General features: G+C 41.0%; 1 protein-coding gene across 2 annotated transcripts in view; it reads right to left on the bottom strand.

The window, feature by feature from the left end:
- Window positions 1-22,202, bottom strand: part of UTP18 (UTP18 small subunit processome component) — a 53,654-nt gene that overhangs the window by 6,088 nt on the left and 25,364 nt on the right. For both annotated transcript variants that reach the window (XM_024751759.1, XM_024751752.1), the window contains exons 11-16: window positions 17,442-17,616; window positions 12,395-12,537; window positions 11,028-11,066; window positions 9,551-9,821; window positions 3,395-3,520; window positions 1,769-1,929 (exon numbers count right to left, since the gene is read on the bottom strand). In XM_024751759.1, coding sequence (XP_024607527.1) covers window positions 11,042-11,066; window positions 12,395-12,537; window positions 17,442-17,616 — 343 coding nt within the window. In that variant the 3' untranslated portion in view covers window positions 1,769-1,929; window positions 3,395-3,520; window positions 9,551-9,821; window positions 11,028-11,041. The remainder of the gene's footprint in view (window positions 1-1,768; window positions 1,930-3,394; window positions 3,521-9,550; window positions 9,822-11,027; window positions 11,067-12,394; window positions 12,538-17,441; window positions 17,617-22,202) is intronic.

Below are 22,202 nucleotides of genomic sequence, written 5' to 3'. Positions count from 1 at the left end.
GGGGTCCTGACTGTCATTTACTGGATTTGTGACCTCAGACCAAGTCATTTAACATTTCTGAAACTCAGCCTTCCCAGGGGCATAAAAGGGTCAATACAAACTGCCCTGCCTACCTCCCTGGGCTGATGAGACAATAATAACTGCTGGCATTTACTGAATGCTTGCCATATGCCAGGCAACAGGCCACACGTTTTATATGCTGCAGTACTTCTTAATTCTCCATCAAGCCTCTGGAGTGGCCTCTATTATTGCCCCTCTTTTACAGGTGAAGAAACTGAGACTTGGAGAGTGTAAATAATTTGCCCCAGTTAGGGCTGACATTCTAAAGCAAGTAGATTGACTCTGGGTTCTATGCTCTTAACTGTGATGCTGTACTGCCCCCTGGAGTACATACAGCATAACTAAAAGGACCCTGTGTCCTTAAAACTGTACAACAGGAAGACACACAGTAGGTACCAAATGCCATCTATAATGCAACATCTCCCCAAGCAAAGCAGAAGGGATGCTTCAAGGACACCTCCAAGTGAAGACTGAGGAATGCAGGGAGATTCAGGAATATGTCCTTCAAACCCTCAAGACAAGAGAGACTTGGAAATAGCAGGAGGGGGTGTTGTATCCTCTCCTACCCCACCCCCTTCCCTGTGAGACAGCCAGAGGTGCTCCCTGCACTGGAGAGAGGTCCTGGGAGTTTCCAAGGTTGCACAGGACAGTCCTCTTTTTGCAGAGGAGACAAGAGGAGGCTTCTGAGAGCACAGACTCAAGGTCTTCCGGTGAAAAGAGACAGGGAGCCCCACTGAGCATCCCCACGGAGAATGAAGAGCATGGGGTACTGTAGTAGAAACAGCATTAAAGTACAAGTCAGGACACTTGGGTTGGAGTATCAAAACTTGGATCCTAAGTCTAGCTCCAACATTGACAGGTTGTGTGCCCTTGGATAAATCACTCTACTGTCAAGACCAGATGACCTCTAAGGTCCCTACCAAACTTGATTCCTACAGCCCTATCTTCTCTGCTCTGCCTGGGCCATGGGGCCCTTGGATGAAGGAAGGGACTCATTACTTATGAAGTCCTTATTATGGGCAATGTACTGTCAGAGTCTTTTTAAAATAGTAATAGCATTAATAAGACATATATCAAGAATTTACTCTGTGCTTGACCCACTGCTAAACTGCTTTATGTTATGATAAGAAAAGTTATCCAAAACTTGGAAATAAGACAAAATGATTTCTCCATCCCTTTATTAGAGCATTGTCTAAGAAAAAAGAGAAGCTGTAGCATTCTCTCTCCCCAAACTGAGAGGGGGAACGAGGTGGATGGACAGATCCATCAAAGAGGAGACAGAGGTCCACTGGAGACCCAGGATCTTCAGGGAGAACCCAGGGTTCGAAATAAAGAGAAGCAGTCAGAGAATGCACAGGGAGTCTTCCCAATAGGATAAGAAATTCCATACAGCATAGTAGAGGCCAAGGCCTTAGAGAGAAATGGGGTGCGGTGACATGGAGGGACTGAGCTAACTCCTACTCACTCCTCCAAACTCAATTTAAACCTGGCTTCCTCAGGGAGCCTTCCAGGACCCTTCGGACCAGGTCGAGCTTCCCTGCTCCATGATCCAAAGCACTCTGCCCTTCCCTTCCAGTTACACTTGTTGAACTTGCAATTACCTGTCTAATGTGTGATTTTCCCTTCGTGAGAGGAAGGCCTGTATCTGTCCATGACTGCTGGGAATCCAGCTTGAATGACATAGTACCTGACGTACACAGGAGCTCACCTGATATTCAGTGCGTGGATAGATGAATGGATGATCTGAAAATTCAGGTGAAGGCAACAGGAAGAGGGAGCAAGACTCTGAGGTAGAACAGAGTCTTTCATCTTCTGAGAATTTGATTTCCTTTCACAAGTCCATACATGCTTTCTGAAGGGAGGCAGGACCTACAAAGAGGGAATTCTGTCACCGCTCGGCTGTCTGTGAGATAATGCATTTGCCCGCTGCTGGCTGACTCAAAGTTTCAGAGTCTATTTTCAACTCATTACCTATTTTTAAAACTACTGACTTGAGTTTTGCCTCTGGCTCTCGGCAGTTCATCTCTCCTTATGCCTCAGCATTCTCTCTTAAGCTCTTTTTTACAACTTAACCTCCAACATAGTCCCAATTTCAAGTATACTGACCTGCTGTCTGTATAAACCATCAAAATACCTCAGAAGTTTCATTTCTATATTCATATTATACCTCCAAGATGGCTTCCCACACCAGAAAGTGGCACAAAAATCCTTAGTTGGGCTTCCCTGGTGGCGCGGTGGCTGGAAGTCTGCCTGCCGATGCAGGGGGCGCGGGTTCGTGCCCCGGTCCGGGAGGATCCCACATACTGTGGAGCGGCTGGGCCCGTGAGCCATGGCCGCTGAGCCTGCGCGTCCGGAGCCTGTGCTCCGCAGCAGGAGAGGCCGCAGCAGTGAGAGGCCCACATACCGCAAACAAACAAAAACAAACAAAAAATCCTTAGTAAACCCTCGCATCTTGATTTGAGATGCAGAAAATGTGCTTTTAGTCATTATCAGTCCATATTTACCCCTTGTTCTCTCTGTAATCAAGTCAGATTTTCTTGAACTCATAAAATTACATATCTAATATATGAAGCAAGCACTGAACTAGATGCTGGAGATACAGAGAGTAATAAAATATTAGCAGGACAGAAATATATTAACAAATGCATGTCAAGGACAAGTTGAGGGGAGGAGGAAGACTGCTTTCTCTGAGGGACTGGTATTAACTTCTCTTATGGACAATGTGGACCATAGAACTTTGTTGTTTTGTTTTTCTTTTTTTTTTTTTTTTTTTTGCGGTATGCGGGCCTCTCACTGTTGTGGCCTCTCCCGTTGCGGAGCACAGGCTCCGGACGCGCAGGCTCAGCGGCCATGGCTCACGGGCCCAGCCGCTCCGCGGCATGTGGGATCTTCCCGGACCGGGGCAGGAACCGGTGTCCCCTGCATTGGCAGGCGGACTCTCAACCACTGCGCCACCAGGGAAGCCCCGGTTTTGTTTTTCTTAATGGAATCAGAATGATAGCATAGGCAAAGTAAGATAATAATAGGTATCATTTTCCCTCATTAGGTTATGAACAATAATATCCAGTGGTGAAATTTTATCCCTGTTTAGCTGTCAAAGAGAAAGAAGGGAAGGGGAATGTTCATCCCCATCAGTGGAAATGTCATTGGCATAAAAGCCTTTCTGGAGAGCAATTTTTATCAAACTTTTAAATCAAAAATTTTAATGTCTTTATCTAGCAATTCTATTTCCAGGTATCTCCCCTGGAGAAATACATATGTGTACAAAGAGCCTGTATAAGACAGTTAATTGCAGTATTGTTTAGTTTACAATAGTAAAAGACAGAAAACTTACCCTCAGTCAGAGATACTACGCAGTAGTTACAAAGGAGGTAAATCCATACGCACTGCCATATCGGCTGGGTAAGTGAAAAATAAGTGCAAATAGTGAGTTGGAGAATACTGCAGCTTGGGCCCATTGCTGTTTAAAAAATAAAACAAAAAATTTTAAAACATGCATGCGTGTATCTGCGGCAAGCACTGTTGGTTTTCTCCCAACAGTCATTCCCTCCTCCCCCTCCCTCCTTGCAAACAGAATGCCCAGAAGTTTTCAAGCAACAGGCAGATCGCAATGTGCTATCTGGGGCAAAAGGTCCCACTGCCAGCCCCTGGGATGAAGCATGACTGGTTTTATGGAAAAATCGGTCCTCTTAGACAGTGATTGGTCTAGAGGTGGGCTTGTGACCCTATTCTGCCAAGGAAACATTAGGGAAAGTCTGCAGGGAGACTTCTATCAAAGACTTTCTCCTTTGATCAAAAAGAAAAGCCCTTGGCGAGGATGTGGAGAAAAGGCCACCCTTGTACACTGTTGCTGGGAATGTAAATTGGTGTTGCTTCTATGGAGAACAGTATGGAGGAGCCTCAGAAAGTGAAAAATAGAACTATCATGTATGATCCAGCAATATCACTTCTGGGAACATATCCAAAGGTAACAAAAACACTGACTCAAAAAGATATCTGTGTGTTTATGGCAGCATTATTTACAATAGCCAAGACATGGAAACAACCTACGTGTCCACTAATGGGTGAATGGATAAAGAAGTTGTGCTATACACACACATACACACACACACACACACACACATATATACACATACAAGCGAATGTTATTCCACATAAAAAAATGAGGAAATCCTACCACTTGCAATAAAATGGACCTTGAAGGCATTATGCTAAGTCAAATAAGTCAGACGAAGACAAATATTATATGATCTCACTTATATAGGGAATCTAAAAATAATAATAACCAAACTCACAGCAAAAGAGATCAGACTGTGGTTACCAGAAGTGGGGGTGGGGGGAGAGAGGGAATTGGAGGAAGGTGGGCAAAAGATACAAACTTCCAGTTGTAAGATACCTAAGTACTAGGGTGTACTGTCCATAATGTACAACACGATGACTATAGCGAACACTGCTGTGTGTGGCATATAGGAAAGATGTTGAGAGCAAATCCCTCTGCCACCTCCATCTATGTTATCTACTATTAATGGAATTTTGTGCAAATCCCTTTGGGTGTGTTGATAAACAAATTAATATGCAAGTCATTTGGGGGGATCTATATACTAGCTACAAATTTTCTATGCAGCAAACACGGTTTTTATATAAATTGTAAATCTATCCAACTAATCTGTTGAAATAATTCCAATGAATTGGAACTGCTAGGACTAAGGATATCCAAAATTTATAGTTTGAGTCCAAACTAGATTCCCCCCTACTATATATAGATGGGACCTCATCAATCTTGTCCCGTGTTTATGTGGGTCTGTTTCCTAAGGCTGTACAAATGTTAGATTTTTTAATCTTTGGTAATATGATATTACAGAGAAATTGCTTTTCTTCTTATTGTTCAGCTCAGTCATCTTCATATATGCTTAATCCTTACTAGTCACTTGTGTTTTTTCATTTTGTTTTTTCATTTCCCTTGGTACCTCAATGTCTTTGTTACTGGTTTCTAAGAACTCATTTATGACTGAGGATGGTAACCATTTGTCATGCAATGCAAATGAAATACCATACTTTATTGCCATCAACTTACTATGGTGATTTGTATTTTGGTTGTATATTAAAATATAATCATGTTGTGTTTTATAAAAAAGAGTAAATCCCAAGAGTTCTCATCACAAATTTTTTTTCCTTTATTCTTTTCTTCTTTCTTTTCTTTTTATTGTACTACATGAGATGAATGTTAGCTGAACCTATCGTGGTGATCATTTCACAATATATATAAGTTAAACCATCATGGCTGTATGCTTTAAACATATAGAGTGACGTATGTCAATTACTTCTCAATAAAACTGGAAAAAAGAAAAAGAAAAGCCCTGCCAGGGAAGAGACTGTTTTCTCCCTGTTCCCTACCTTCCAGCTTGGAATGCTCTTGGGTTGTGTGAGGATGTGAGACTTCAGGTACAGCAGCCATTTTGCAGCCATGAGAAACAGGCAAAGAGAACCCCAGACACACTGACCAAAGATAGGGCATTGCTGAGCCACCGAATGGATTCTGAAGCCAGCCTGCCACCTCTAGACTTCATCAACATTAAATGTCCTTATGATTTAAGCCACTATTGGTCAGGTTTTCTTGCATCTGAACATATAATTGACTCAATACCCCCCCCCAAAAAAACTACTAGCAAAATATACATCAAACTGTTAATAGAGGTTCCGTTGGATAGGAAGGGAAAGAGGACTTTCACTTTTTCTTGAAATATATTTTTCAAGAAATACTCAATACTCAAAAAATATATGAGTATTGCTTAGGTCAAAAACTGAAAACAAAAAATACAGTTCAACTTTAGTAACCACACATGGCCTACATATTTGGATTCTAATTTCCCTTGTCTTATTCACTTTCCCAGGCTCTGATTCACTTCTATTTTCCCTCTTTACTGTGTGTTTTGGAAGGCCACTTCCAATCTTCTGTTGAAAGACTGTATTAAAAAAAAAATGCAACAAAGGGTATAGGTACTATAATAGAAGTCCATCTCAGTCTTGTTAGATGTGCAGAGTTTGAAAGGCAGAAAAAGTAAAGGCAAGGAGGAAGCATCAGCAAGAACAAAGGCATGTGGGAGAAAAACAGCTAAGTTTATTCAGGGAAATCTCAAGTAGCTCAAGATTTCTGGAGTGGTGAGAGCTAGAGAGATGGAAAGAGGCTGAAATTAAGGGTCCTTCTACGAGCACAGGAGCTTGAATGTCAGCTTGAACCTGACTGTGGTCATGGTGATTCTAATGATGGCAGCTAACATTCACTGAGAACATGTTCTGGACCAGGTGCTGTTCTGAATCTAATAACTAGTCCTACAAAGCAAGTCAACTTTTATGCCCTTCCCATAGATAGGGAAACTAAACAGTTTGGGAGAGATGAGCTGTTGAAGGATTTTAAGAGTAGCATGTTGAGATTTATATTTTTAAAACACATCTCTATACATACTTAAATATTTAGAGATGAAATGATACATCTTGGCTTTGCTTCAAAATAACCAGTTTGTGGGTGGGGATATAGATAAAAGTTCCCAGGAGCTGATCATTGTTGAAGCTGGGTGATGCGTAGAAGAGGATGTATTATACCAACCTCTCTTCTTTTGTATACATCTGAAGTTTTCCATAATAAACGTTTTTTAAAAATCTCTGGCTGCAATATGGAGATCCAACTGAAAGCGTGAAGTTAGGGTATTAACAGGTGAGAGCTGATGAGAGTCGGTGAAGTGGCAGTAGGATAAAAAAAATAAGACATTTTGAGAGAAACTAGTCTTTGTGGTGGGGGGATGTAAGCGGAAAAACCTCAGGTTTAAAGTCAGTCTTAGGTGCCTAGCTTAAGTGACACACTTAATGCAGCAGCTGTTAACATTATAGGGAATACAAAAACAGGTCTGGGAAACAGTGAAAGGAAGGGTGTGGAAGTGTGTTCAGTTTTGGATATGTCAAGTTTGGTATGGCAGTGTGTGGGGCATCTAAATCAGTGGCCCTTTCATAGAAAACCCTTGAGTACATACCTTCAATTCAATCAAACCTATTTGTTTACAAATTACCTAAATGATCTATAGTAATATGTTATGTAACAAAGATAACTTTTTGCATGGCATAGAAGTTCTAGCATTTCCTACCCACAACCTAATGGGCTGTATTTCATACTATTAAGAGTATGGACACACTACCCTTTGAGGACCACTGGTCTCCGTAAGGGTGATGGTTTTAGGACTAGAATGTTCAGCCTCTCTGAACCTCAATTTACTTCCATGTTTATAGAAAATACTACTTTCCTTACAGAGGAACAATGAAAATGTCATGAGATACACATATATGCTGATGTGAGCACAAGTATGGTGCCAGGGGCTGCAAAATGCTGTTTGTACTCCATTCTTCCTTCTCCCCACACCTCTTCCCCCAGTCTCCATTTCCTCCAGATTAGAATAACAGAATAGCCAATGCTTTTTGCTTCTTGTGTGAGGAATCTGGAGATGCATTTAGGTGGACTCCCGAGTGGCCTGAGAGCTGATTACAGGTATGAGCAAGCACCTCATTTCATGGGCATCTGCTTGCTTACATCCCATCCCCAAGGTGAAGTGCAAAAATGCTGGTCACAAACCCTGCAGCTGGCCACTTCATTCTGCACAGGCTCAGAAAGGGTTACATACCCTCACCAGGAACACACCACACTTAACAGCCAGTACAGCAAGAGACTTCTCACAAATGAAGAAATTTTTCAAGAGGCTAATAATTCTTGAGTTCATTGAATATTAGCAGGGATTGGGTGAGAGATGAGTTGAATACACTGAAGGTCAATTCATTACTCCAAATAAACCCCATGTGGCTCTAGATGACAAAATATCACCTCACAGCTTGACAGTCCCCCCTAAAACACATATAAGCCACATTCATGCTACCTTAGCAACTGCCAATAGAGAAGTGGGTAAATAAGTTCATGACTGTGGCTCTTATCTCCTTGAAGAGTTCGCTTGGCACTGGTTACAAGAAGGATTTGAGCTTGACTCAAATCCTCTAATCCCCATCAAGGGAGTAAAAGAAATTAGAACTGGGAATTCTTTATTCTGCCCCTAGTAGAGTATAAATATGACCTAGAGATGTTAACAAAGTAGAATTAAAATTTAAACTCTGGGGGCTTCCCTGGTGACGCAGTGGTTGAGAATCCGCCTGCCAAAGCAGGAGACACGGGTTCAAGCCCTGGTCCGGGAAGATCCCACATGCTGCAGGGCAACTAAGCCTGTGCGCCACAACTACTGAGTCTGCGCTCTAGAGCCCGCAAACCACAACTACTGAGCCCACATGCCACAACTACTGAAGCCCGTGCTCTGCAACAAGACAAGCCACCGCAAGGAAGAGTAGCCCCCACTTGCCACAACTAGAGAAAGCCTGCGCACAGCAACGAAGACCCAATGCAGCCAAATAAAATAAATTAAAACTCTGCTTCCATTATTATTTTCTAGAACGATAAATTCCTATAAGTCTTTCACTCTGAAAACCACATGCAAAATAAGCACATATAACGCTTAGCGTCCATTTCTGAAACAATGATTGAGCTGAAGCTTAAGATAAGGTGATGACAAAAAGCTACAAAAGCTTCAATTACTCACATAATCTATTGCTGCCCTCTAGCAACTCAAAAGAGAAATATGAATAAGCCTACTGGATGTAGGACTCTGAAATTTTTAGCCTTAGTATTATTTACGACAGAAGATGCTGAAAAAAGAGGCCACATAGGAAGGGTCTCCACAATTGTACAGCAATAACTCATCTTAATAGAAAATGTTCTTTTAGAAAGATGCTGGGATACGTTAACACAATCCAGTGGGCTGCTCGAGGTCATCACCCGTAGACCTGGCAGGACCCTGAAGACACTGAAGATACCCAGCACTGGCCTGTTTGTTTGTACAGTTAAGTGGGATGTATTACTTCTCTGGGCAGAGCCAGAACCATTTTTTGTCATTGGAGTAACTTCCTTTTCTAACCTGCCATTTCTTTCCCACATTTTAGAAAGGAGGTGGGGTGAAATACATAATATAACGTCAGTTTTTCCTAAGAAACACAGGGACTTAAGCAAGGTTATATTATGATTAAAGAATTACGCAATCAACTGACAAACTTGGAACCTCAACTAAACTTTTAAGTTGGCGTCATGTACGTTTCCAGGAAGGGGAGTGGCTAGTAATTAGTAGGACAAGCATACCAGGTTTTCATATGCCCCCTTCCCCACAAAGTAACAGTGACAATCATTTGAAGTACTAAGCCCAGAAAACTCTTTTCGCTTCCACAACTACCTTTCTAGGAAAACCTGAAGGTTCAAAATTTATACCATTAGATCCCACGGTTCTCATAAATGTGGACTGACCTCCAGCTCATCAGAACCTCTGTTAGCTGATACCCAGAAACACAGAGAAATCTATGCTGGGAAAGGGGGAAATACTAATCAGGGTTAACTGTGAAACAGGAGACTAACTACCTGTATTATTTTTGGCTACAGACAGGTGTTTCCAATCTCTCATGTTGGGTCTTAAAAGAAATGCACCCAAATTAGCGTGTGTGTAGCTGGACAGGGAAGAACCACATACACTTAGTTTCAAACAAAAGTTACTATGGGTTTATTAAAACATTTCTGGTAACTTAAATAAGCACAGCTGGCTCAATATATCATTATCCTTATATTATCACTCATTCTGGAAAGTTTCTGAGAAGATTTATCAGGATGGGTTTCTCTTGTGGCTCAACTGGATCTGAGGAAAGAACAGAAGAAATTATATACTTGATTTACAGTCACTGGTCACCAACAAACAACATGCACTGGCAGTGCTGTTTTGGGAGGCAAGGCAGCTGGACTGCTTTCCCCTCCTGGCTAACGTTTTGCTCAAAATTCCACCACCTTCAAAAATTCTTTCCCCTAATTAAGTCTACATGCACTCCCAGAGTCTCTCCTCAACATTTATGAATCTCAGAGAAGACCAAATTAGTCAACTGTGATGAACAGCTGGTCGCAGCTCCACCTCAGAACGACCACCATATCTCAGGTGAAAAATCAAGCCATAGGAAGAGAAGCATGTCCTACTGTTTTAAATACCAAGCAGCAATTGGAGGAAGGCACAAACCTTGTACCTGGAAGTCAAAAGGTACAAACGTCCAGTTATAAGATAAGTAAGTACTAAGGATGGGATGTACGACACGATAAATATAACGAACACTGCAGTGTGTTATACAGGAAAGTGGTTAAGAGAGCAAACCCTAGGACTTCTCACCACACAGAAAGAAGTTTTTCTCTATTTCTTTAATTTTTATCTATACGAGATGACGGATGTTCACTAAACTTATTGCGGTAATCATTTCATGACGTATGTGCGTCAAATCATTATGCTGTACACCTGAAACTTATACAGTGCTGTATGCCAATTATATCTCAATGAAACTGGAAGAAAAAGAAATACATATATGGCGTAATTGTGTACATATATGCATATGCCAAATATATCTACTATACATGGCAGCAAAACTAATGACCAACCATTAACTAGCTACAAGGCAAGCCACTTATAATCTCTCAAGAAACATACAAAATAAAAGGGTTTGAGCTTACGGAAGCTATAATTATATCTGGAGATACTTATCTCTCTCAGTTAAGTCTCTTCTCCTTTGTGGATTAAATATTCAGTAATTATAATTTTGATGACCATTATGGACAAAATATTAAAGATCTGCCCTCAGAAGAACAGAGCCAGACTGTTGTGATTTGGGATAAAAAATTCCCAAGGAAGATTCAAGTCCAACTAGGCTCTTCCTGATCTATATCCATCCCACTCCCTTAACTGAAGACAGAGCAACCCAGAGGCAAAGAAACAAAAATCAGTTAATACGGTCCCTCTGCCAATTGACAGCAATGGGTGTAACTTTAAAACTTTGTAGGATGAAAAAAAAGTGAAAGATTTTCTTACTTCAAATAATCTCTTTAAAAGTCTGAGTAATGATGCAACCTGAAAAAGTAAAAGACAAAATCATCAAAACAATTTTGTGATTACCCAGGATACTGTCAATCAGATCACAGAATGACACTTAGGGAGACTTCAGGTGTGGGAATGGAATCACAATCGCTCTCCCTAGGCAGCCAGGCGACTCCTCAAGCTGCCATTCTGAAGTACCCTAACGCTAATACCTCAGATTTTAGATAAAAGCCATCAGCTTGCTCCAAAGCGCTACATCACGGTCTATGAAATACCCGATCAGCCACATCCAACAGAAATGCTGTCAGTCCAGCCCACATGCTAGAAACAGTCTCACTAGAGACCAGTGCTCTGGTGAAAACTCTAATGAGCTTTGGGGCTTAAGAAAAGAAACAAATCAGTTATAATAAACCAAAGCTTTGGAAGAGAATTCCTAAGTTCAGTAAGAATCTGCATCCTTTTATAAAATCCAAACTGAAAGAACCACTCCAAAAATGAAGTGAAATGAGAATGACGGAATTATCAATTTTCCCGGTACCACCCAACCATTTTCCTTTCAAAGTAAGCAAAACTATAAGCCATATTATTGTTTGCTATGTTCTCTTTTCAAAACCAATTTGTATTCCTCCTCTTCTTCACCCCAGATTTCAGTTTCTTTGAAAGCAGGCCTTCCCTGAAGCATACAAACATAAACACAGGGTTCTATGCAACATTCACTGCCAACACATGGGAGCAAGGAAAGGTGGCTATTATTTTTAAGTCACAGGTTCTCCCCCAGAGCTACCTTGTCACCTGTATCTCCCAGCAACAATGTAATTAGATTTTATTTGTTCTTGCTTTATAGCCAAGTAGGTTGAGCACAGAAAAGAACCTGGACAGAGCACAGGCTTTTGGTATCTTTGTAGTTAACATCCTTATTTACAGCTTACAGCTGCAGGAAAAGAAATACCTCTTTAAAAAAATCACTTACATCTAGTGGAGTAAATAGAGCATTCAAGTCAACAAAGGCTAATCTAAACATAAGGCACCAAGAAAGTGGCAGTATTATTAAAGTGGCAACTTTTCCTCAATTTGACATTTTCAAAATATAGCTTCCCCCTGTCCCCCAAAAATTCCCCAAGTAAATTTTCTGCTAGAAAAATCTTATGGTAGAAAAATGCACATTTTTTTTAGATATGACGATGGGAGTCGACTATAAACACTCTATAATTTATCAGTTAATAATTCTTAATTATAATTAATAAACTACAGATCTAATAAATTATATATAATTATAGACTTGAGAATGTAACAACTTTATCTTCACATTTTCAAAAGAAGCTGAGACTTCTTTCTGACTTCTAAACATAAATAATACCTACCTATACATCAGGGCCTTGCCCTTTTCATTCCCCAAAGCAAAATAACCACTTCTGGGAGAAAAATCCATAGTATAAACAAGAGAAATATTCTTCTTTTTAACAACTGGGAAGTTTGAAAATACCGTACAGGAAGGAAGGTGGACCTGCAGGAAATAATAAAAAGCTTTAAACTACAACAACTGGGAGCGCATCTTTCTTAAATTTTAGTCTTCATCCTGTCACTTTGCTAGAACAGAAAGTTCATTTTGATTGTAGCACACATCAAGTACAGTTCTCTTAATAAGGCAAAGTGTTCCAAAATTAAAATTTGATTCTCAATGTGCTATTAACTAAGAAGGAAGGGAAGGAAGAGAAGAAAGTGCTTTCTTGATGCTGCATTAAAATGCAGCATCTAGCATGGTGCCTGGGAGGGTCAAACGAGTAAGTGAATGAATAAAGTGAAAAGTCAACAGTAGAGCCCATTAATGCTCTAACTTAATAACCACAGTAAAGGATACTAAAATGTAATCACAAGGAACAGATTCTTCAAACATTATGAAGAGTTTGAATCCAAGACAAAGTCATATCAAATCTTCCAATATCATCTAACTTCCCCTTTTTTCACTTTTATTTCTCAATTTTGTGGTATATTCTTTGCCTTTTGCAATCTCTCCTTGAGGAGGGCTAAACCATGAAAACCTAGTTCATCAAGTGAAACTGTGTTCTGATTGAGAAAGAGCCAAAAGCTCACCCCAAGGCCAGGTCTCTTTCTCCAGCAAAGTCTACTTGGGGGAAAACAGGCCCAAATCCAAGCTAGGCAAGACAAGTCCTCGTCCAATTTGTGGATAAATAAAACCCAAGCATGGAAGCCGTTACCTTAAGCAGACTAGGATTTTAACAAACTCTCGTTTTCACACATTCTCTAGCTCTTCCAAGAAATACAGCACCTTAATACTCACATACAGAATTATCATTCAGCTATTAATCATGGTAGTCTATCATCCTTCACTTTTAGATGAGACTTTAAACCACCCAATCAAGGTGATTTTCATAGACAAGTACCAGGTAAAACCCACTGTTAGATACACCTGTCTATTACACTGGTTTCAGTCAGTCACTAGGCCCTACTCCCCCAATAAATGCCTATTGACCATTTTTTGTCAAGAAAGTAAAGTTTACAGTGAATCTCCAAGCCATTTTCAATTATTTTCCACTTCTCTGGGAAGCAGGCTCTGCCTGCACAGCCTAGCATCAATGCAAAGGCACTAGAAGTGGTCTTGACCCATTAAAGCTAAGAAGTTCACAAAAGTTGGGGCACAAGACACAAAGCAATTTTTTAAAGTTCATTTTTACCAGAAGGTAGCTGTGTATTTTTCTAGCTAAATAAACAGAACAATTCTGTTACCAAAATGATCAGAAATACTACAGTAAATACAAACACAAAGTTTATGACGTAAATGGAGTCTCTTTAGATGTGGTGCCTTGTGCAACAAATAACCTACACAACTGTACACAGCGGCCATGGTTTCACACGACAAGCTGATGTGTTCTTCCTGATGGAGGATAAATACCAACTTATGGGCAATTTTATTTTTTTTTTTTTTTTTTGCAGTACGCGGGCCTCTCACTGTTGTGTGGCCTCTCCTGTTGCGGAGCACAGGCTCCGGACGCGCAGGCTCAGCGGCTATGGCTGATGGGACCAGCCGCCCCGCGGCATGTGGGATCTTCCCGGACCGGGGCACGAACCTGCGTCCCCTGCATCGGCAGGCGGACTCTCAACCACGGCGCCACCAGGGAAGCCCTGGACAATTTAATTTAAAATTTTATCTCCCCTACTGACTTGGATATCAGGGGCAAAAAACATGTTTATGCCCTCCTAAAAGACTCAACTGTAACTATTCCCCAGTGTTTTTAGTACACCTTCCCTCAGACCAATGACCCCCACCTGGTTAGAACTCAGCTGTGCTCTAACCTCTCTTTATGACCCCCGTATTAAAAGCTGTAATTGAACTAATAAGAAAAAGTCCCATAAAAACCCAACTGCTGGGCTTCCCTGGTGGCGCAGTGGTTCAGAGTCCGCCTGCCGATGCGAGGGACACGGGTTCGTACCCTGGTCCGGGAAGATCCCACATCCCGCGGGGCGGCTGGGCCCGTGAGCCATAGCCGCTGAGCCTGCGCATCCGGAGCCTGTGCTCCGCAACAGGAGAGCCACAACAGTGAGAGGCACGTATACCACCAAAAAAAAAAAACAACCCAACTTCTTTAATTCAGAAAGTTCCCTTTATCTCCAACGCAATTTCTGTATTACATTTAAGGGTCCAGATACCAAAATTCAACAAATAAAAGGCCTCTCATCCTTAATTTAATGGATAAGGAGTTCCACAACTTCTACAACATCCAAGATTGTAGATGTAATAACAATTTAACTTCTGAGTCTCTGACTGGTGCAATGGCTTAGATTTATATTCACTGCTTTGTGCTGGAGTAACAGAACTCTTTGGATCATTATAAGAGATTGCATTTAATGACACTACCAATGTTTCACTGAGGCATTCTAAAGCTATGCCTGGCTTCTTTCCATTAGATATTATGGTTGACTACCATTTAAAAAATGGGAGTTAAAAAAAAAAATGGGAGTTGGCTGTTACTAATGAATTCCTTGAGTGATTTTGCCACAATAAAAAAACCACAAATGCTGCCATGATCACTGAAGCAAACTAGGCAGAACTAACTACTAGGTACCTTGCAGAATACATTATGTCAACAGAGATGGATCCCATGGTTTTCTAAAACAACTTACTACCATTAAAATGATAAAAGGTTAATATGTACTAGTCCACCACTACCATTACAGGAGCGGAGATTTTAAAGCTGACTTGAATTAGGATCCTCTCATTTATCAAATGATTCATTCAAGAGGCAATAAAACACAATGCTATATTTTCCAAACACTTTTTCCAGCAGAACTCTTTCTTCCCTCAAAGAAAATCTTATGCAGAATGCCAATACATACCACAAGTAATACTGAAGCTGCTCTATATAATACAGGGAGGAGCTTAGCCTCCTACTTGCCCTACTTACCATCTGAAGTCCTATACACATTCTAGGGCTCTGAGGAGTTTAGTCAGAAAACCATTAAAATGTTAGAAAGAATATGGAACCTAGCATCACAGTTCACTGCCCTTTACTAGCTGTTGACTTGGGGTGAGCCAATCCTCTGAGGACTGTTATTTGGCTCAAAATATTTCTGTACAATTCTTTATAAATCTTTGTAAACTATACACTATTAAACAAAGCTGATGAAGTGTGTACGGTTTATTTGCTGAGTAAGCAAGATAAAAATAAGAATCTCTGTGAAGTGCTTATGGTATACACATAACAACAGCACACTGTAATGCTGCCATTCAAAGTTCTATGCCATCTGTATACCTGGCCCCCAGCAAATCACTGCTGAATGAATGAAGAAATTGCTTCTGCCTGAAGGGTAGGAAACTTCACACAGATGGAGTGACATTTAAGCTGAACTCTGAGGTTGGGCAGAGAAGAGTCAACACTGGCCTGAGGCTGCTATCCTTAGAAAGGCCCGCTTGCAAGTGGCTCCTAGATGGCGTCTGGGAACTTGACTGGCATACCGGTCCCTACACACATGGGAAACTTTCCCTAAATGATAAGGACAGCTCACTATGCCTAAATGATTTGTCTCATGTCGTTTATGCTGAACACTTGCCTTTACTTCTGGGAGCCTTTACTTTGGGTACCTCCTAGGCAGAGGGTACCTACATGATCAACCCCCAATAAAAACCTTGGGCACTGAGTCTCTAATGAGCTTCTCTGGCAGAAAACACTTAACACATGTTGTCACAACTTGCTGTTGGAGGAATTAAATGTGTCCCATGTGACTTGCACTGGGAGAGGACTTGTATTAAATGCGTCCTATGTGACTTGCACTGGGAGAGGACTTGTATTAAACGTGTCCCATGTGACCTGCACTGGGAGAGGACTTGTATTAAATGCATCCTATGTGTCTTGCACTGGGAGAGGACTTGTATTAAACGTGTCCTATGTGACTTGCACTAGGAGAGGACTCTTGGAAGCCTGTGCCTGTTTCTTCCAGGCTTCACCCCATGCACCTTTTCCTTTTGCTGATTTTGCTTTGTATCCTTTCCCCGTAATTATTCTTAGCCATGAGTTTGACCATATTCTGAGTCCTGTGAGTCCTTTTATTTACTATTCTATTCACCAAACCTGGGGGAAGTCCTGGGGATCCCTGGCACAGAGCTATCTTCACAAGTAACTATCCAGCTATTTAAATTGCAATCTTTGTATACAATTTAATTTCAAGCTCAATTTATTTTCAAAAATTAAGAATTGCCTCTACTCCATTATGACACCAGGCCTTAAAAAGTAGATGAAGAAAGAAAACTAGGGATTTCCCCGGTGGCACAGTGGTTAAGAATCCGCCTGCCAATGCAGGGGACACAGGTTCGATCCCTGGCCCAGGAAGGTCCCACATGCCGTAGGGCAATTAAGCCCGTGCACCACAACGTCTGAGGCTGAGCTCTAGAGCTCACGAGCCACAACTACTGAGCCTGTGTACCATAACTACTGAAGCCCACGCACCTAGAGTCCGTGCTCCACAACGAGACGCCACCTCAATGAGAAGCCTGCGTACCACAACTAGAGAAAGACCGTGCACAGCAACGAAGACCCAATGCAGCCAAAAATAAATGGATTAATTAATTAAAAAAAAACTATAGAGGAATGAATGTTTGCTTTAAACATATTCCTTCATGTATATGCCGAAAGAAACCTCTGAAAATGAAGACTACCACTTAAGAAACGCTAGGAATGGACAGCACAGCTTTCCCAAAAGAACTGACATAATACAAATTTGGTGGCTACTGTTAGTCATTTCTATAATACCCAAAAGCTACAATATAAGGAATTTCTACATCAAAAGAGGCTACTCTTTTTAAAATAATCCAACACTTTCCTATTATCTTTCCATGTTTTCAACTTTAAATTTTAAAATTATCAATGCTAAAAGCAAAGGGTAAAGAAATATTACCAATCTGACTGCTTCTTTCATTTTTTCTGAAGCAATTGCCAAGATTTCTGTAGTAGGATTGAAGGTCAGAGAAGTAACACCTGTAACCAAGTTCATTATAGCTTTTATTGGCTTTGGGTTTGCTTCTTGGAGACAAGAATCTTGATTGTATATGTTTACCACTCCACAATTAGAACTGCAAAGAGAAAAAGGAATACAACAGATTAAAAACAAGCAAAAGGGTTTTCACAACCTAAGTGAATAAAGATCTAACCCCCCAAACTGATATTTACAGGAATCGTATTGTGTTACACAGGGACCATGGGCTGGAGAGTTCATCCCAAGGCAAAAGGAAGACACAGTCTGTCAGTTCTACTGTAGTCTTACTGAACTCTTGTTAACTCTGGCAGCTTTTTAGTTACGAGCCTAGCTAGAAAATCCTACAAAGCGTAAAATCTTCATTATTCATTCCTTCAATAAATATTTACTGTTCAACTCTATGCCAGGCACTATTTAATCGCCTCGGTTGCAAAGGGGAACAAAAGAGCGTAAGACTGCCACTCTCATGGTATTTATGGCCAACCTAACATCCTAATATGCGAATGAGAGCTGTCCTTCCCCTATCTAAATAGGTTTCCTCCTTTCCTTTTTTATTCTATCCTATTTATGAGAACTTCCAAAACAGTGCTGAACAACAGCTGTAACAGCAAGCATATTAATTTTTTGCTCTACCAGGAATATCTACAGTCAAGAGTTATGGAAATGATCATCCACTCCAAGTTAACTGAAACATTTACCAGCAATGAATTATACCCAATATTCATAAAAAGTAGATCTTAATGGCTTTAACAGAATCATCCAAAGACGAGAACTTTCAGTAAACTTTTTTGCCCTCAGTGTTCAGACAACCTAATGTTATGGACGTCATTTATAAGGAATAAGAATAAGGTACTTGTAATTCATAGATACTTAATTCGAACTTAATTAGCAAATGCAACATCAACCTGAAAGATGCAAGAAATTAAGCCTCAAACTAACAAGGGCGACACACATGTATTCCACTAAGTGTTCCCTCATTCCTATACTCATTCTCACTTAAACTTACTGCCTACAGTGAACCAGGCACAGTGCATACACAAGACAAATTCAGTTCACATACAAGATTCCATAGCTTGAAATTATAGCCAACACACAAATAGTATGTTAGATTTAGTGCTTTAAAGTCTTCAAACTGCTTACATATACAGTTTCTGATATATATTTCATATACATTAAGAACGCCTTAATTTAAGGACAGCTAACTATATAGTCCATATTAACCACTCAGGAGAAACAATATATATCCTGGGTTTATATAATTTTGTTATGGACTGAACGTCTGTGTCCCACTAAAATTCTTATGTCGAAATCTTAATCCGAAACGTAATGGTATTAGGAGGTGAGCCTTTGGGCGGTAATTAGGTCATGAATGGGATTAGGGACTTTGTACGCGGGCCTCTCACTGTTGTGGCCTCTCCCATTGCGGAGCACAGGCTCCAGACGCGCAGGCTCAGCGGCCATGGCTCACGGCCCCAGCCGCTCCGCGGCATGTGGGATCTTCCCGTACCAGGGCACGAACCCGTGTCCCCTGCATCGGCAGGCGGACTCTCAACCACTGCGCCACCAGGGAAGCCCAGGGACTTTATAAAAGTGACCCCAGAGGCTCTCTCACTCTCTTTTCACCCTGTGGGGTCACAGCAAGAAGCCAGCCTATTGCAACCTGGGAAGAAGGCCCTCACCAAGGACCCAAGCATGCTGGCAACCTGATTTCAGACTTCCAGTCTCCAGAAATGTGAGAAATAAGCTTCTGTTGATTATAAGCTACCAGTCTATGGTACTTTGTTACAACAACCTAAGACAAAATTTATATTTTCCTTATTTATGTATTTGACTTGGATCAAAATATCTATTCACTGTACTTATTTTATACTGAATCTCTTTTCTTGCTGAAAACTAATTTATGCCTAAATCCATCTTAATTAAAGATGGAAAGTTATAATCCATATACTCTCTTCTAAATATCAATTTTAGATCAAATCTTATCCTCGTGAACATCAGAGTACCCTTAAATATAGCCTATGTTGCTTAGATGTGTGGAACAAAAATGGTACAAGTTAATCATTTTGATATATGGAAACTTACAGTGGTATTTGTGCTAAAATATATTGATAACTGATTCTAATATGCTACTGAGAGCGGTTATTTATTGAATGATATCTATATAACCAGCAATATGCAAATTGTCACAGGAACACAGAATATCAGAAGGAATTTAACCCCAGAAAAAATACACCTGCAAGAAATACCCAGAAATACAGGAGAACATAAGCTAAGCTCTTTACGTGATCTAGAACCTCAAAGAAGGGAAAAATCAATATGAGGTGAAGTTGCTCCAGTGAAGCTCTGTGGAAGAGGTAGGTAAGACGTGAGATGGAGAAGGGAAATATTAGGTTAAAAAAACAAAGAACAACAACAACTAAAACCAGGTATCGTAAGTGGAAGAACAGGACCAAAGGGAGAAAGGAGCTCATCCCTGAAATCCAAACTAAAGAAACAGACATGACTGTTATCTTTCCACCCTCAACCACAGCTGATTGGACTAGAAGCAGGTTCTTGAATCAAGAAGCCAATCCATTAGCAGATCAGCAACCACGACGTATCCTGGTACACAAAAATCTTCCCCAACAGGAATGATGGCAATTAACCACATCAACCTACCTCTAGTGTCTCTCTCATCTCATTTACCCCCATGGACCATCAGTGTCTTTAATTCCACTCACTTCTAACTGCTTGTCGAACAGCCCCGTGACACGCCTATCTCTGGCACGCCTCCCTCCTCCACCCTCATTCTATGGACAACTCCACTCTTCTGGCTGTCTTGGCCTAGAGCCTGATAATGTCACTGCTTCTCTCCCATCCCAATTTTCTAAGCAGTTATGACATATGTTACAAGCATTGTTTACCTATCTCCCTATTACCATTCCCACCGTTACTACTTAATGCCTGGATTATTGCAATGACCTCAAGGCTCATTTACCTGCACCTCTATTCCCCTTCTAAAGGCTGTCATGCAAATTATCTACTTCAAACTCTAAAATTCAAATATCATCATGATTCTCCTCTGCTTAAAAACTCTTTAACGGTTTCTCTTTCCACTTAATGTCCATATTCTTCGACACAGCATAGAACAACTTTCTACAAGTTATCCCCTGACTGCTTACCTTTGTAGCCTAACCTCCCTTAAGAGTCATCCCATCCAGACTTCTCTCAGAACACAAACCTGAATTTTCTCATCCTTTCCACTATCTGCAATGCCTTTCTCTGAACCCCATCTGGCCCTCAAAATGGCCAGCTCAAGTGCCAATATCCCCCAAAACCTTTTCCAGACATTCAACAATAACAGCCCTCACCATTCCTAACATTCTTAAAATTAAAACACTGTATCTCAACTGCAGCCCTTAAGACATCTCACCTTGTAAACAGAGATACATGTATGCATGTCCTCACATAAGATCAAAAACTATGAGGTGGGCTTCCCTGGTGGCACAGTGGTTGAGAGCCCGCCTGCCGATGCAGGGGACACGGGTTCATGCCCTGGCCCGGGAAGATCCCACATGCCGCGCAGTGGCTGGGCCCGTGAGCCACGGCCTCTGAGCCTGCGCGTCTGGAGCCTGTGCTCCGCAACGGGAGAGGCCACAACAGTGAGAAGCCCGCGTACCGTAAAAACAAAACAAAACAAAACAAAAAAAACTATGAGGTGATGATGCATAGTTCCATCTCACAATCTCCAGCTCAATGCTCAATAAATGTTTTTTTTTTTTTTTTTCGGTACGCGGGGCTCTCACTGTTGTGGCCTCTCCCGTTGCGGAGCACAGGCTCCGGACGTGCAGGCTCAGCGGCCGTGGCTCACGGGCCCAGCTGCTCCGCAGCATGTGGGATCCTCCCGGACTGGGGCACGAACCCACGTCCCCTGCATCGGCAGGCAGACTCTCAACCACTGTGCCACCAAGGAAGCCCCAATAAATGTTTTTATCAATGAGGAAACTGAAGCAAAAACGTATCCCTGAATAAAACAGGTTTTCCTTGCATTATAAAGCATACATGTCCTGAACAATCTCTAGATGAAGCAAAATGAAACCCATTTTATATGTTCAATGAGAGCACTAAAATTAAAGAACTATTAATTCCAGGCCCTAAATCGTAACACATTTCATACTTTTCTATAGCCCTGAATTATTCAGTATTCTTTTAAAATAAAATCAAAAATACTTGGGGGGTGGCAGTGTGGAAAGAACACAGAACTGGAAACTAGACAACATGAGTTCCAGATCCAGCTCTGCCAATAACTAGTCTGATGAGTAACAACACTTAAATTACCTAACTCATAGACCTCAGTTTCCTTATCAATAAAATGACTGGATAAGACGGGCACTACTCAGTATACCTTTCTGTGACTATGGAAATACTCTACAGCCGTGCTGCTCAACATGATAGCCACGAGACACACGTGGCTACTGAATACATCAAATGTGGCCAGTGTCATCAAGGAACTAGATTTTTAAAATTTTAATTAATTTAAAATTAAATAGCACATGTGGCTAGAAGTTACTGTGATGGACGTGCAGAATTAGACTAAGACACCAGCAAGAAATTAAAAACAGATATACAAACAAATGGAAAGATAACAGAAAAGGGACAGTCATCATCAGAATAAACTAATACTGAAAATATCTTAGAAAGAGA

This window comes from Neophocaena asiaeorientalis, unplaced genomic scaffold, assembly GCF_003031525.2.
Source record: "Neophocaena asiaeorientalis asiaeorientalis breed wild unplaced genomic scaffold, Neophocaena_asiaeorientalis_V1.1 scaffold257, whole genome shotgun sequence".
Lineage (NCBI taxonomy): Eukaryota > Metazoa > Chordata > Mammalia > Artiodactyla > Phocoenidae > Neophocaena > Neophocaena asiaeorientalis.
Note: the sequence above shows the minus strand (reverse complement) of the source record. Positions and strands in the feature narration are given on the sequence as shown.